The following is a 12,241-nucleotide window of genomic DNA, read 5'->3' on the forward strand; positions in this document are numbered from 1 at the left end:
TGTTGTTTACTTTTCTGCAAAACAATCGTGCTAATGGAATCCTCTGCAAACTTCTATGACATTTTCAGATAGTCTTGGGGATAAAAATGACCACCGACGGCCAGCAGCTGGATTTCTCCGAAATCTGCCGCAGTTGCATGGCGAAGAAGCAGCGAATGAAACCACTGTTCGACTCCAGCCTCGACGTGATGCTGATGGCAGTGGCGAATGTTCAAGTGAATTCACATTGTTTTGTCAAAACTGAAAATCAAATGAACTCTTATCGCGTGTTTGTATTACAGGTTGCACCCAACGATGGCTACCCGGGTCAGATGTGTGTACAATGCGTGCTGCAGGTCAGCCGTGCTTTTACATTTAAGCAACAGTGCGAGAAAACGAACGCCACTCTGAAAGAGTATCTAGAACGGAAGGCCCCAAAAGCTGAAGCTGAAGTCAGCCAGACAAAGACTGGCAGTGGCGACAAATTGAATCATGCTCCGGGAAAGCAAGAGAAGATACAGCTGATTACGGTGGATCCGAACGGGCACGAGATTGGGTATCAATTCAGCGGAAACGTTTCCAACGAATGTGTTCTCATATTGGGAACAGTGAAAGATGAAACGGTGACGGCGTTGGAATCATCCGAACTGTTCATTCCAACGGTTAGTGCGGGCCAAAAAACGGTTATTGCTGCGGACAACGCGTATCAAAGGATACGGCTGCTGACAAATCAGTCAGCAAGCACCGCAGCATCAGGTGGCCAGGATGTTGGCGATAATTTAAATTTAGTCGCTTCGTTCAATTTGGATCAGGATATTCTTGAATGTGAAACGATTGCCCTGGAAGAAGTTGTCATTGAAGATGATCGGTACGATACAACCGATTCGTATAATCAGAACAATGAAAATAAACAAACCAACAAGGATACGCTGTCGAACAGCAGTAGAGTTTTGTTTGTCGCGGATGAGTTCAAATGTGAACATTGTTGCGCAGAGTTTAAATCAAATATCGTATTGCAGGTAATCTAAATGAGAAAGTGTTTGAAATTCTTTGAAAATCATTTAAAAATTTATTCTCTCAGACACATAAACAGTCGTGTTCTGTCCTATTAAACACACCTCTGGCTGAAACCAGTATTCAGGAGGAATCGGGACATCATCTTCCACCTTCTTATAACGTTTCCACTTACAATCAATTCGTGTGCGAAGTTTGTGAGAAGAGATTTTCCGACAGCAGTAAGCTGAGGGTGTGTCTTTGACTACTGAAAAACTATTAGAAAATCGGTACAAATTTTTCCTCTCTTTGCCAGCGCCACTCTCGGACCCATTTGGTGGACAAACCACACGTGTGCAAAACTTGCGGGATGTCATTCGCCGAAAGTTCCAATCTGACCAAACACCACCGCAAGCACACCGGTGAGCTGCGGAACGTGGTTGGCAAGCCGAACCTCTGCTCGGTGTGTGGGAAACGCTTCAAGTGGGCCACATCCCTGTCGAAGCACATGAAACACCATACCAAGCGGAAGCTGTTCGTGTGTTCGTATCCGGGCTGCACGAAGTACTATGTGGAGCAGCGTTCGCTGGATATTCATATGTTTTCGCACAACGGCAAGAAACCGTTTGCGTGCAATTTTTGCGATAAAGGTTTCACGCAGAAGTGTAACTTGGAGAAGCACGAGCGAGTGCACACGGGTGCGTTGGTGTTTATTTTGCGGTTTAGCCCAACGGTGGTAACGTTTGTTTCGTGGAATTTCAGGGGAGAAACCGTACAAATGTAACGTGTGCCAAAAAAGGTTTGCTCAAAGTGGTTACCTGGTAATACACCAGCGAATTCATAGTCGTGAGAAGCCTTACAGGTGTGAAGAATGTGGTGAGTGTCTGAGTTTATTTCTTGATTTTTATAGATATTTTGAAGCTATTTAGGGGTAATACAGTAAGGAGTTCGGCTCCTTTAAACCTATGTAACTGAGCCTGTAAAAATAAACGATTTAAATATATATATATAGCTATTTAGGGGTACTAATAAATTTCGAAGGATTTTATTAATTACTAGCTGGCTCGACAAACGTTGTTCTGTCATATAAATTATTTCAAGGGAATATTTTGGTTGTTAAATAAAAAAATAACCAAGGTATCGAAAGTGTGTTTGAATGTTCTAACGATTTATAAAATCAATCGAATTTGATCGAAAATAAAATGAGTGTATCCATTTTAACGGAAGCGTGTGTGAACGGAAGCTCGTGACTCGTGACTTTTGTGTTTTATTAAGAAGAAAAATGTCGCACCGCTATATCGTTGCGAAGCAATTCAGAATAATCAGCGCATGCAAGAAGTTCATGCTGTTCATTTTTGAACTCGAGTATGATGGGTCTACTCTTTGAATATTTGGCGATTTTTTCCCCTGTTGGGTGTGAACCACTGCGTCCATTATTTTGAACTATTGTGGTATGTCAGCGTGGCAAGGTTCCCACATTTGCACGACTCGATTGGACTTAATTAGAATGCAAAATTGCGATCCGTATGGGTAACTCTGACTCGATCGGATTTCAGAACACGGATTAGTAGTTGATCTGTAGAAGGATCAGGAATCGTTATAGATTATAGAATTATAGATTTTCTCGAGCGTATTCTTCCACTAACCACTAACCAGGTATTCTTAACCTAACTTCCACTTCAGCTAATCCTCACGTTTGCCATTCAACTGAATACATCCAGCATCGTGTAAGACCAAATACGTTAATATTTTGTGTTTGCATGCCGTATTGTAATGTCATGTGCAGTGATGGTAGAAAATCACATTCAACGATCAATGAATAAGTATATCCCTCTAGTCGGATGTTTTTAAATCACCCCCAGCAGGCGATGCTCTTTTATCCTTCATATGTACACAGAAGGAAAACTTGAAACGGTGAGCTACCAAGATCTCAAAAAGCAATATGAAAGAGGAATCCCCAATGTATGCACTCTCGAAGCATTACTTCTACTACTCAAGGTTTATCGTGAGTGCAAGCCACAAACGATTAATCCCATCCCATAGAGCGGATGATGAGTTCTTGATCGTAAAGTGTACAAGAGACGATCAACTGAAATGTTACGACACTCATCGAGGGATTTTTAATTCTCTATTGCACTGACCGCAGTGAGTGGCTGACTCAGTCTCGTGTCGATTTTATTTTGCTGTCGTCTCCCGCCCGATAAACAGCAGACGGGTAATGGATGCAATTGATTAATTTTATTACCAGCAGATTTGGGCGAATCTCATCCCGCCCAAAATCGTTTTTTAGATTCCAATAATTCTGAACATCTCTTCAAATATTTTTTCTAATAATAATTCAATTAGTGATTTCACGAAACACTTTTCGAATTCAATAGAATTTAAGACCCTTTTTTATTTTGTAGATAAAACGGATCACATATTTGATTAATTCAATTCTATGTGGTTACATTTTCCGTTACAAATAAATGTAATGAATTAGTAAGGACATATGTTATTCATATATCGTGGACTTCCGACATATGTGGCAGTAGATTTATTGAACGACCAATGTTTTTTTTCATATCTCTTCAAACTTGTTGCATCTCTTGAGTGTACATACTGCTTTGTCCGCAGATTTGTTTGGATGAATCTGGTTAATTTCAGGTATTCAATCTCCATATTGTCGAATGAATGGAACAATCGGTATCACAGAAAATGATTATCAACATCCTACCTAATCATCAAACGGTATGCGAAGAATTTAAGTGAACTGACGGCATTGGAATATATGCTTTGTGAGGACCACACAATTATTATCAGAGCGTCCGAACAAACGTCCGTTTTGCTATTGTTCTGATGTTTCATAACACGGCACTCTATTGATTATTCGCCGAAAATGGATAAAAAATATCCTTGAGGTTAGCCTACGGTTTTAGTAGCAGTGCAATATGGTGAGCCAGTCTCAGGATAAGAAAACATTTTAAAATAAAGCCTAATTTTTTTTGAATGAATCAGTAGTAAAAAAAACGTCAAAAAATTTCTCAGCTTTGTAATAGCAGATAACCATTACCCATTCGAGTTGTATGAGCATTCCCCCCACAAACTGTGGATAGTCTCCCCCAAAATATATATTTTTATAAAGGCTCATATGGCGTTAGCCTCACGGGGCCGGGAGTTCAATACAATTTTTCTTATTATCTATGTTAGTAATATGTAACCAATTACTCGCGGTTGGCTCGAGGTTAGTATTACAAGTGTTTTCGTAATTGGGATGTTGCTGTCTCCAATGCTCTGTACGTGTGCCCGACACGGGATACTTCCTATTGGGATGCAGCTGACCATTAATCAGCAACGCCCCCCTAGTCTGTACCTCATATCTAGCGTGGTGCGTCTTTCTCGACTCGAGGAATCCAGGATAGAATGGTCACTAGCCGGCGCAATCATCAGTTCGTGTAGAGTTGTCATGATCGGTACAACCTTTGGCTCTTGTTGAATGATCAGTGGACTGCACAACCTTCGGCCCGTGCATCTGTAAAGAGTGTGTGTATGTATTGCCGCGACTAAGTAAAAGTTTATCGATCGGATAGGAGGGATATGAAACGGGGACACAACGAAAGAAACATCATTAAACGTTGACATCGGCGTTTCTGAGGAACAGGTATAGATGAAGCAGAAGATCAGGATCACGGCTACCTAAGATATCCCGGACGGGGATATCCGATTGTCTGCCTTGTGCTCTTAGTGCTCTAGAGAGCTGAGAGCGAGCAGCATGGAACCGGATACACGACCAGACAACATGATCGATGTCGTGGTAGCCATCGCCACAATCACAAAGATTGTTTGCTGCGAGCCCAATGCGATAGAGATGCGCGTTTAGGTTGTAGTGATTGGACATAAGCCGAGATATCACGCGAATGAAATCACGACCTACATTCAATCCCTTGAACCATGCCCTCGTCGAGACCTTAGGGATAATCGTGTGTAACCAACGACCGAACTCATCTCCACTCCACATGCGCTGCCAACTTACGAGCGTATACTGACGAGGAATGTGGAAAAATTCATTATAAGCAATTTGCCTTTCAAAAAGAGTGCCTTCTAAAGCGCCCACCTTAGCTAGCGAGTCCGCTTTCTCATTCCCCGGAATCGAGCAATGAGAGGGAACCCATGGTAATCTTGAATAATTTTTCGACCAAAACACTCAATAGTTGTCTTATTCTTGTTAGGAAATAAGATGAGCGTTTATCAACCTTCATTGAGCGGATTGCCTCTAATGAGCTGAGACTGTCTGAAAAAATAAAATAGTGGTCGATGGGCAATGTTTCAATGATCCCCAGTGCGTAGTATATCGCACCCAGTTCAGCAACATACACGGAACAAGGATCTTTGAGTTTGAAAGAGGTACTGGAATTTTCATTGAAGATGCCAAAGCCAGTAGACCCGTTTATGGATGAACCGTCAGTAAAGAACATTTTATCAGATCTAACTATGCCCCCATATTCTGCCGAAAATATCGGCGGAATAGAATCTGAGCGTAGATGATCTGGGATTCCATGGATTTTTTGTCGCATGGACAGATCAAAAATGACAGAGGAATTGCAAAAGTATGGGAAGCAAACTTGGTTGGAGATGCCTGGTGAAGGGTGCACGTCGTGGGTAAGGTATTCATGGTATAAAGACATAAAACTTGACTGAGGAATCAGTTGGAGTAGATTTTCGAAGTTATCAATCACCAATGGATTCATGATCTTGCAACGGATGAGAAATCTGTAGGATAATTCTGTGAACCGAAGAGTAAGCGGGGGTACTCCTGCCAAAACTTCGAGACTCATCGTATGTGTCGAATGCAAACACCCCATGGCTATACGCAAGCAACGATATTGTATTCTCTCCAGCTTGAGAATATGAATCCTGGCAGCTGATCGGGAGCAAAAACTGCCATATTCCAACACTGATAATATCGTTGTTTTGTACAACTGAATGAGGTCTCCTGGATGGGCACCCCACCATGTTCCGGTAATTGTTTGGAGAAAATTGATTCTTTGCTGGCATTTCTGTTTCAAATACGCAATGTGTCTCCCCCAGGTACACTTAGAATCAAAATATACACCCAGGTATTTGAAAAACATCGAGTGCTTGATCGTTTTGCCGGATAGGTGAAGCTGGAATTGGGCGGGTTCGTGCTTCCTAGAAAAAACGACCATTTCGGTATTCTCCGTAGAGAATTCGATACCCAGCTTGAGAGCCCACGTGAACAGATTGTTCAGGGTATCTTGCAAGGATTTTTGCAGAACGGCGGGATTAGTACCCGTGATGGAAATAACTCCATCGTCTGCAAGTTGTCTCAGCGTGCAGTCTCTAGTTAGACAATCATCTATATCATTGACGTAAAAACTGTACAAGAGGGGGCTTAGGCAGGAGCCTTGTGGTAGGCCCATAAAACTGTATCGAGAAGATTTCAAGCTGCCATGATTGAAAAACATGTGCTTTTCTGACAGTAAATTGTACAGGAAATTATTCAGAATTGGTGAAAGTCCACGATTATGAAGTTTATCTGAGAGAATTTCCATGGAAACTGAATCAAATGCCCCTTTGATATCGAGAAAAACGGAAGCCATTTGTTCTTTGCGAGCAAATGCGATTTGGATTTCAGAAGATAGCAGCGCGAGACAATCATTTGTCCCTCTACCTCGGCGGAAGCCAAACTGCGTATTTGACAGCAAATTGTTCGTTTCGACCCACTTGTCCAAACGAAGTAGAATCATTTTCTCTAACAACTTACGAATACAGGATAACATTGCAATCGGCCTATACGAGTTGTGATCGCTAGCCGGCTTGTTGGGTTTCCGTATGGCTATCACTCTTACTTGTCTCCAGTCATGCGGGACAATATTCAGCTCCAGAAACTTGTTGAACAAGTTCAGCAAACGCTGTTTTGCCAAGTCGGGAAGATTCTTCAACAAGTTGAATTTAATCTTGTCCGACCCCGGAGCTGAATTGTTACATGAGAGGAGGGCAATTGAGAATTCCACCATCGAAAAATTCTCATAGTCGCATTGGAGAATTTTTCGATGGTGGAATTCTCAATTTGGATAGTCTATCTGCATACAAATTATGTTCCACAATCCTAACATTTTTTGAGTAAATATTTACGTTCTTACACAAAAACACATGTTGACATATTTGCGCTAATTTATTATATTTTCAAGGTAATTAAGGTCTTTTCTAGCCACAAGTTTACTCGGGCCCGAAAGGAGTGTTCTGTATTTGTGCTGGCGGAAAAATATATCTCACAAGACCACGTGTTTGATATCGTAATAGCATTGGCCAATAACGCATTTACATTAACTCATAAAATCAGTTATTTGAGGGGGATTATTGTTTGTAGTCTCTTGTAGATGAATTTAAACACCATCTGAGAAATCCTCTGTGGAACATTAAACATTAATATCGATCTATCTGCTGTAGCGCATTTTTTTCTCACACAGTTTCATCGAAGTAAACGCGCTCCTAGAGGAAAATTGAACGCCCGGACGAGAGAGTGAAAATCGTAAAGCGTACGTCATAGAGATACTCATTCCCATGGAGCAAATTCTTGTTATGAGTTGTAAACAGAACGAAGAAGGAGAGTAACTCAATTATTCGAACTAGTTTCAGTCCAGCAATGCTTTGGTCAACTCAGAGTTACCAAGAGAAAACCATTTGGTTATGATGGGAGAGGATCAATAGTTAGTCGCAGTTTGCACAGATTACGATCTGTGCAGTTTGCGATTAATCGTAAATCGCATCATGCTCCTTTGTTTTCCATTCTTGGTCCAGTGTGTGTTTCATCGAAAAAAACATACTTAAGTTTATGTAAAATCTTTTGGGATAAGGTTACAATCAGTAAAAGTGTTCTGGGATCGATATCCTAAAATTTTATGAATATTTACGTGTTTACACAAAAAAACACATGTTGACATATTTGCGCTAATTTATGTTTTTGATTAATTCAAGGTAATCAAGGTCTTTTCTAGCCACCAGCTTACTCGGGCCCGAAAGGAGTGTTCTGTATTTGTGCTGGCGGAAAAATATATCTCGCAAGACCACGTGTTCGATGTCGTAATAGCCTTGGCCAATAACGCATTTACATTAACTCATAAAATTAGTGATTTGAGGGGGATTATTGTTTGTAGTCTCTTGTAGATGAATATAAATACCATCTGAGAATTCCTCTGTGGAAAATTAAACATCAATGTCGCCCTATCTGCTGTAGCGCATTTTTTTACTTCAGTTTCATCGAAGTAAACGCACTCGGAGAGGAAAATTGAACGCCCGGACGAGAGAGCGAGAATCGTAAAGCGTACGTCATAGAGATTTTGGTTATGATGGGAGAGGATTAATTGTTAGTCGCAGTTTGTACAGATCGCGATCTGAGCAGTTTGCGATTAATCGCAAATGACATCATGCTCCCTTGTTTTCCATCATTGGTCATGTATATTGTGTTTCTGTCTGGCAATAGCGAATGCTGTGTCGGCATTGCGCATGATATCGTCTCACAAGTAAATGTATTCTTCATTACGCCGCTTCTGTTTATTGTGTCGTAGGAATGGCAGTCGTTCAAACTTTGCGTACATCTTCTTCTTCTTGAATGGCGTTAACGTTCCCTGTGAAACTTTTGCCGTCTCAATGTAGCATTAAGTAGCGTCATTTATTAATGCTTAGTTGAGATTTCTTATGCCAAATAACACGCCTTGAATGTATTCCGAGAGAAAAGCTCTAGAATACGCGTGACCACAGTGCAAGTCGAAGGAAATTTCATTGACGAAAAATCCCCCGGCCAGAACGGGAATCGAACCCGAACACCCGGCATGACAATGTGAGGCGCTAACCACTCGGCCACGGGTGCACCCAACTTTGCGTACATGTCGACCATGAATTGTTGGCACTGCTCACGACATCGTAGAATTACAGTATCCTGGCGCGTCGAGTCATCATACGATACACATAAAAATCCATCAAGCTCTCTCCACTCTCTTGTCCATAAATATTAATTCATAATGAGAAATAATGTTCATAATGAATGAAGTCCAAACGGCTGGGGGATTTTCTGTCAACAAATTTTCTTCTGACTTGCACTCTGGTCACATATATTCTAAAGCCTGTCACTCAGATTCTATTCAAGGTGTGCTGATTAGCATAAAAATCTCAACTAAATAATACTTTAAAATGACGCGAGTAACACTGCGTTGAGAAGCCGAACGTTAGGGCCATTGAAGAAGATGGTGAAGAGTATGAACAGTGTTTGTCGCCGATAAAAACCATATTATTGTTTTTTCTTCGAATCACAATTTCTCGCGTCGCTGTACAGTCGCCTACTATGATTCCAGCATCGTCTTCAACAACATGCGCATTGGGTCTGCACACATGCTCTTCAGTTAGTGTTTTATCAGGATTGGGGGCAATAGCGTGTAATCCGAGCAAATGTGATTTAAAGAATTCAATAATTCATTGTGCTCATTCAATAAGATTATCAGCACGCCGTCAATGCGCTTGACTTTAGGCGAATTGAGGTTGCTAACGCATGTTCGTATGGAAGTTCGATATGGCGAACGAAGCGCCACTTGTCGTTGAACAACGTGAATAAATATGATCAGTTTGAAAAACGAACGAAATTATTTGGATATTGTTTATACAAAAATGCAAAATTCACGTTTGGGGATAGTGGTAAAAGGGTGAAAATTTGGGTTTAAATGTATATTCAGAAGCCAAACTTTTAAAAAAAAAGGAAAAAATGGGTAGATTATGTCTATGATATAACCGCTAGGTTGACGTGGGCCTACCTTAGCTTAGTAATTTGTTTGTACTGATTAATTTTTTTATTGATGCAATTCATGCATTGTGATAGATTATGTTCTTCGTTACAAGTAAATTTAATGACAATCTATTTACGTTTGGTATGATATCTAGGACAAAATATGTGAACGGATGAATTATCAAACGATTATTTTATTTTACATTTTCCTCTGAAGTTTGCATCTCTCAAGTGTACGTACTTTTTGAACCGCGAATTTGCTTGATTTGATGAACTTCAGGCACTCAGTTTCGATTTTGATATGTACGTCGAACGCTTATTTTTTAATCAATAGGCGTTATCGCAGCAAATGGCTATCAACATTTTGCCTAATCATAAAATTGTATGCGTAGAAATAATTCCCCTCTAGTGGGGAATTTGGCCATTAAAAAGGGGGAATTGTGCAAGGAAATATCGCACATTTACTACGTTTTGAAGATGGCAATGATCAAGACTTTTGACGTAGGACTACGTCTTTCATTTCTATAATGGGGTGTAAGTTCAAAGTTTCGAAAACGAAAGCGTTACGCTGGAGAACGAGATTTCGAGTGTTAATAGCATTGTGTTAATAGTGTTAATAGGCATTGCGAAATAAATTCAAGTTGCGGATACTTTTGTACTCATTTGCGTTTTGCAAATTGATATGTTTCCCTAAGACAGATTTCAAAACCATGGAGCTTGAGAAAATCGGCATTGCAAAATAGATGCAAGCTGCGGGTACTTTTATACTCGCTTGCATTTTTGCAAATTGGAATGTTTCCCTAACACACACTACAAAACCATAAAGCCTGTGGAAATCGACATTGCAAAAACCGATGCAAGCTACGAGTACTTTTGTACTCGCTCGCGTTTTCACAAATTGGAATGTTTCCCTAACACAGATTTTAAAAACATGGAGCCTGGGAAAATTGGCATTGCAAAATAGATGCAAACTACGGGTACTTTTGCACTCGCTTGCATTTTTGCAAACCGGAATGTGTTTTCCCAATACAGATTCTGAAACCAAGAAGTTGTGAAAATCGGCATTGCAGATACATTCAAGTCGGCAATACTTATATACCCCAATGAATTTTTACACTCCGGAATTCGTTTTGCTAACACGGTCTACAAAAGCGGGTACAAATGCAACGCTTTGGTTCGATTATTCAAGACTGCATTGGAAGATATCTCTTCATGTCGCCAGCTAACTAAACTTCTACGCATACTGTTTGATTTTTTGACGTAGGACTACGTCTAACCGGAAGATATAGGGGGTGAAATGGAAATCTAGGCACTGAACAAGTAGGAAAAAATGCAAGATTTGGAACGCTTATAACTCGAGCATTTCTCAATAGATCGCAAATGTTTTTGCATCAATTGATAGGAAAAATATCTACGCATCTATCATAACGAATAACATTTCATTTTTCTTGAGATAAATAATTGAATAATTGTGAAATATCAAGCATTGTCCAAATGCACTATGTGCCCATTTTTGATTGGTCCATTTTGTGCTCCTCAAATCGTACCGACCAAAACGGGCAACCAGAGCAGCAGCGAAATAGAATGAAGCACGATTGGAAAGGAAAAACAGAAAGTGGGTAATATCTATGGTATAACCGCAATGGTGACGTAGGACTATCGTTGATTCAGTGATCCTTTGTTTGAAGTTGAATCTGAATCCATTCTGAATGAATGAATAAATGAATATTTGGGGGACTTCGAAAATGAGAGCGTTACGTTGGAGGTACAAGGTTTTATGCATCCAATATTGGATACGAAAATATCCTACTGCTGGGGAAGAAATAATCTTCAGAAGCTATCCTGTTAATGGCAATTGATTAAAAAATCACAAAACCAAATGTATTTGGTCACAGTGTTACATGGATAGAAAACATTCAAATAAACTCTTTCACATGAATGTATTTTTAAATTCCCAGAGGAACTGGCATATTATTTTCCGGATCTTTCTCGATGCTGAATGGCATCCAAACGGAAAGAAATTCCGTGCGTGTATGTGTGTGTGTAGCGGCTACTTCGATGGTCACCTTCTCTTCTCCTGAAGGATCGGCTTCTCTGTGCTCCCTCACAGTTTCAAACAAACGGCTCGCGTTTCAGGGCATATCTCGATCCTTCGCCGTCCAGCATCCTCAGCAACGATGTTGTTCTCGTCGATGTCCTCACGAAAAATGAATGAGTCTCACCACCAGAATATCGCTTAAGTATGCTTTTTGTGCGTGATTGAATCGAGAGAAGGCGTGGTTTACGATGGCAATTTGGAAGGCAACTAGAGGGGAATGAACTCTCTGAGCTCGGAACATTCGGCGACTAAGCAATAATCGATTGCGGGCGCATACAATATTGGATACGGAAATATCCTACTGATGGGGAAGAATAATCTTCAGAAGCTATCCTGTTAATTGTGATTGATTGAAAAATCACAAAACCAAATGTATTTGGTCACAGTGTTACATG

At 40.5% G+C, this 12,241-nt stretch overlaps 1 protein-coding gene across 1 annotated transcript in view; it reads left to right on the forward strand.

Annotated features, from left to right (window-relative positions):
* LOC129770423 (zinc finger protein ZFP2-like) overlaps positions 1-12,241 on the forward strand; it is a 27,271-nt gene continuing 15,030 nt past the window's right edge. The window contains exons 1-5 of the mRNA XM_055773257.1: positions 1-215; positions 282-998; positions 1,061-1,225; positions 1,289-1,670; positions 1,735-1,848. Coding sequence (XP_055629232.1) covers positions 87-215; positions 282-998; positions 1,061-1,225; positions 1,289-1,670; positions 1,735-1,848 — 1,507 coding nt within the window. The 5' untranslated portion in view covers positions 1-86. The remainder of the gene's footprint in view (positions 216-281; positions 999-1,060; positions 1,226-1,288; positions 1,671-1,734; positions 1,849-12,241) is intronic.

This window comes from Toxorhynchites rutilus, chromosome 2 (genome assembly GCF_029784135.1).
Source record: "Toxorhynchites rutilus septentrionalis strain SRP chromosome 2, ASM2978413v1, whole genome shotgun sequence".
NCBI classification, from domain to species: Eukaryota; Metazoa; Arthropoda; class Insecta; order Diptera; family Culicidae; genus Toxorhynchites; species Toxorhynchites rutilus.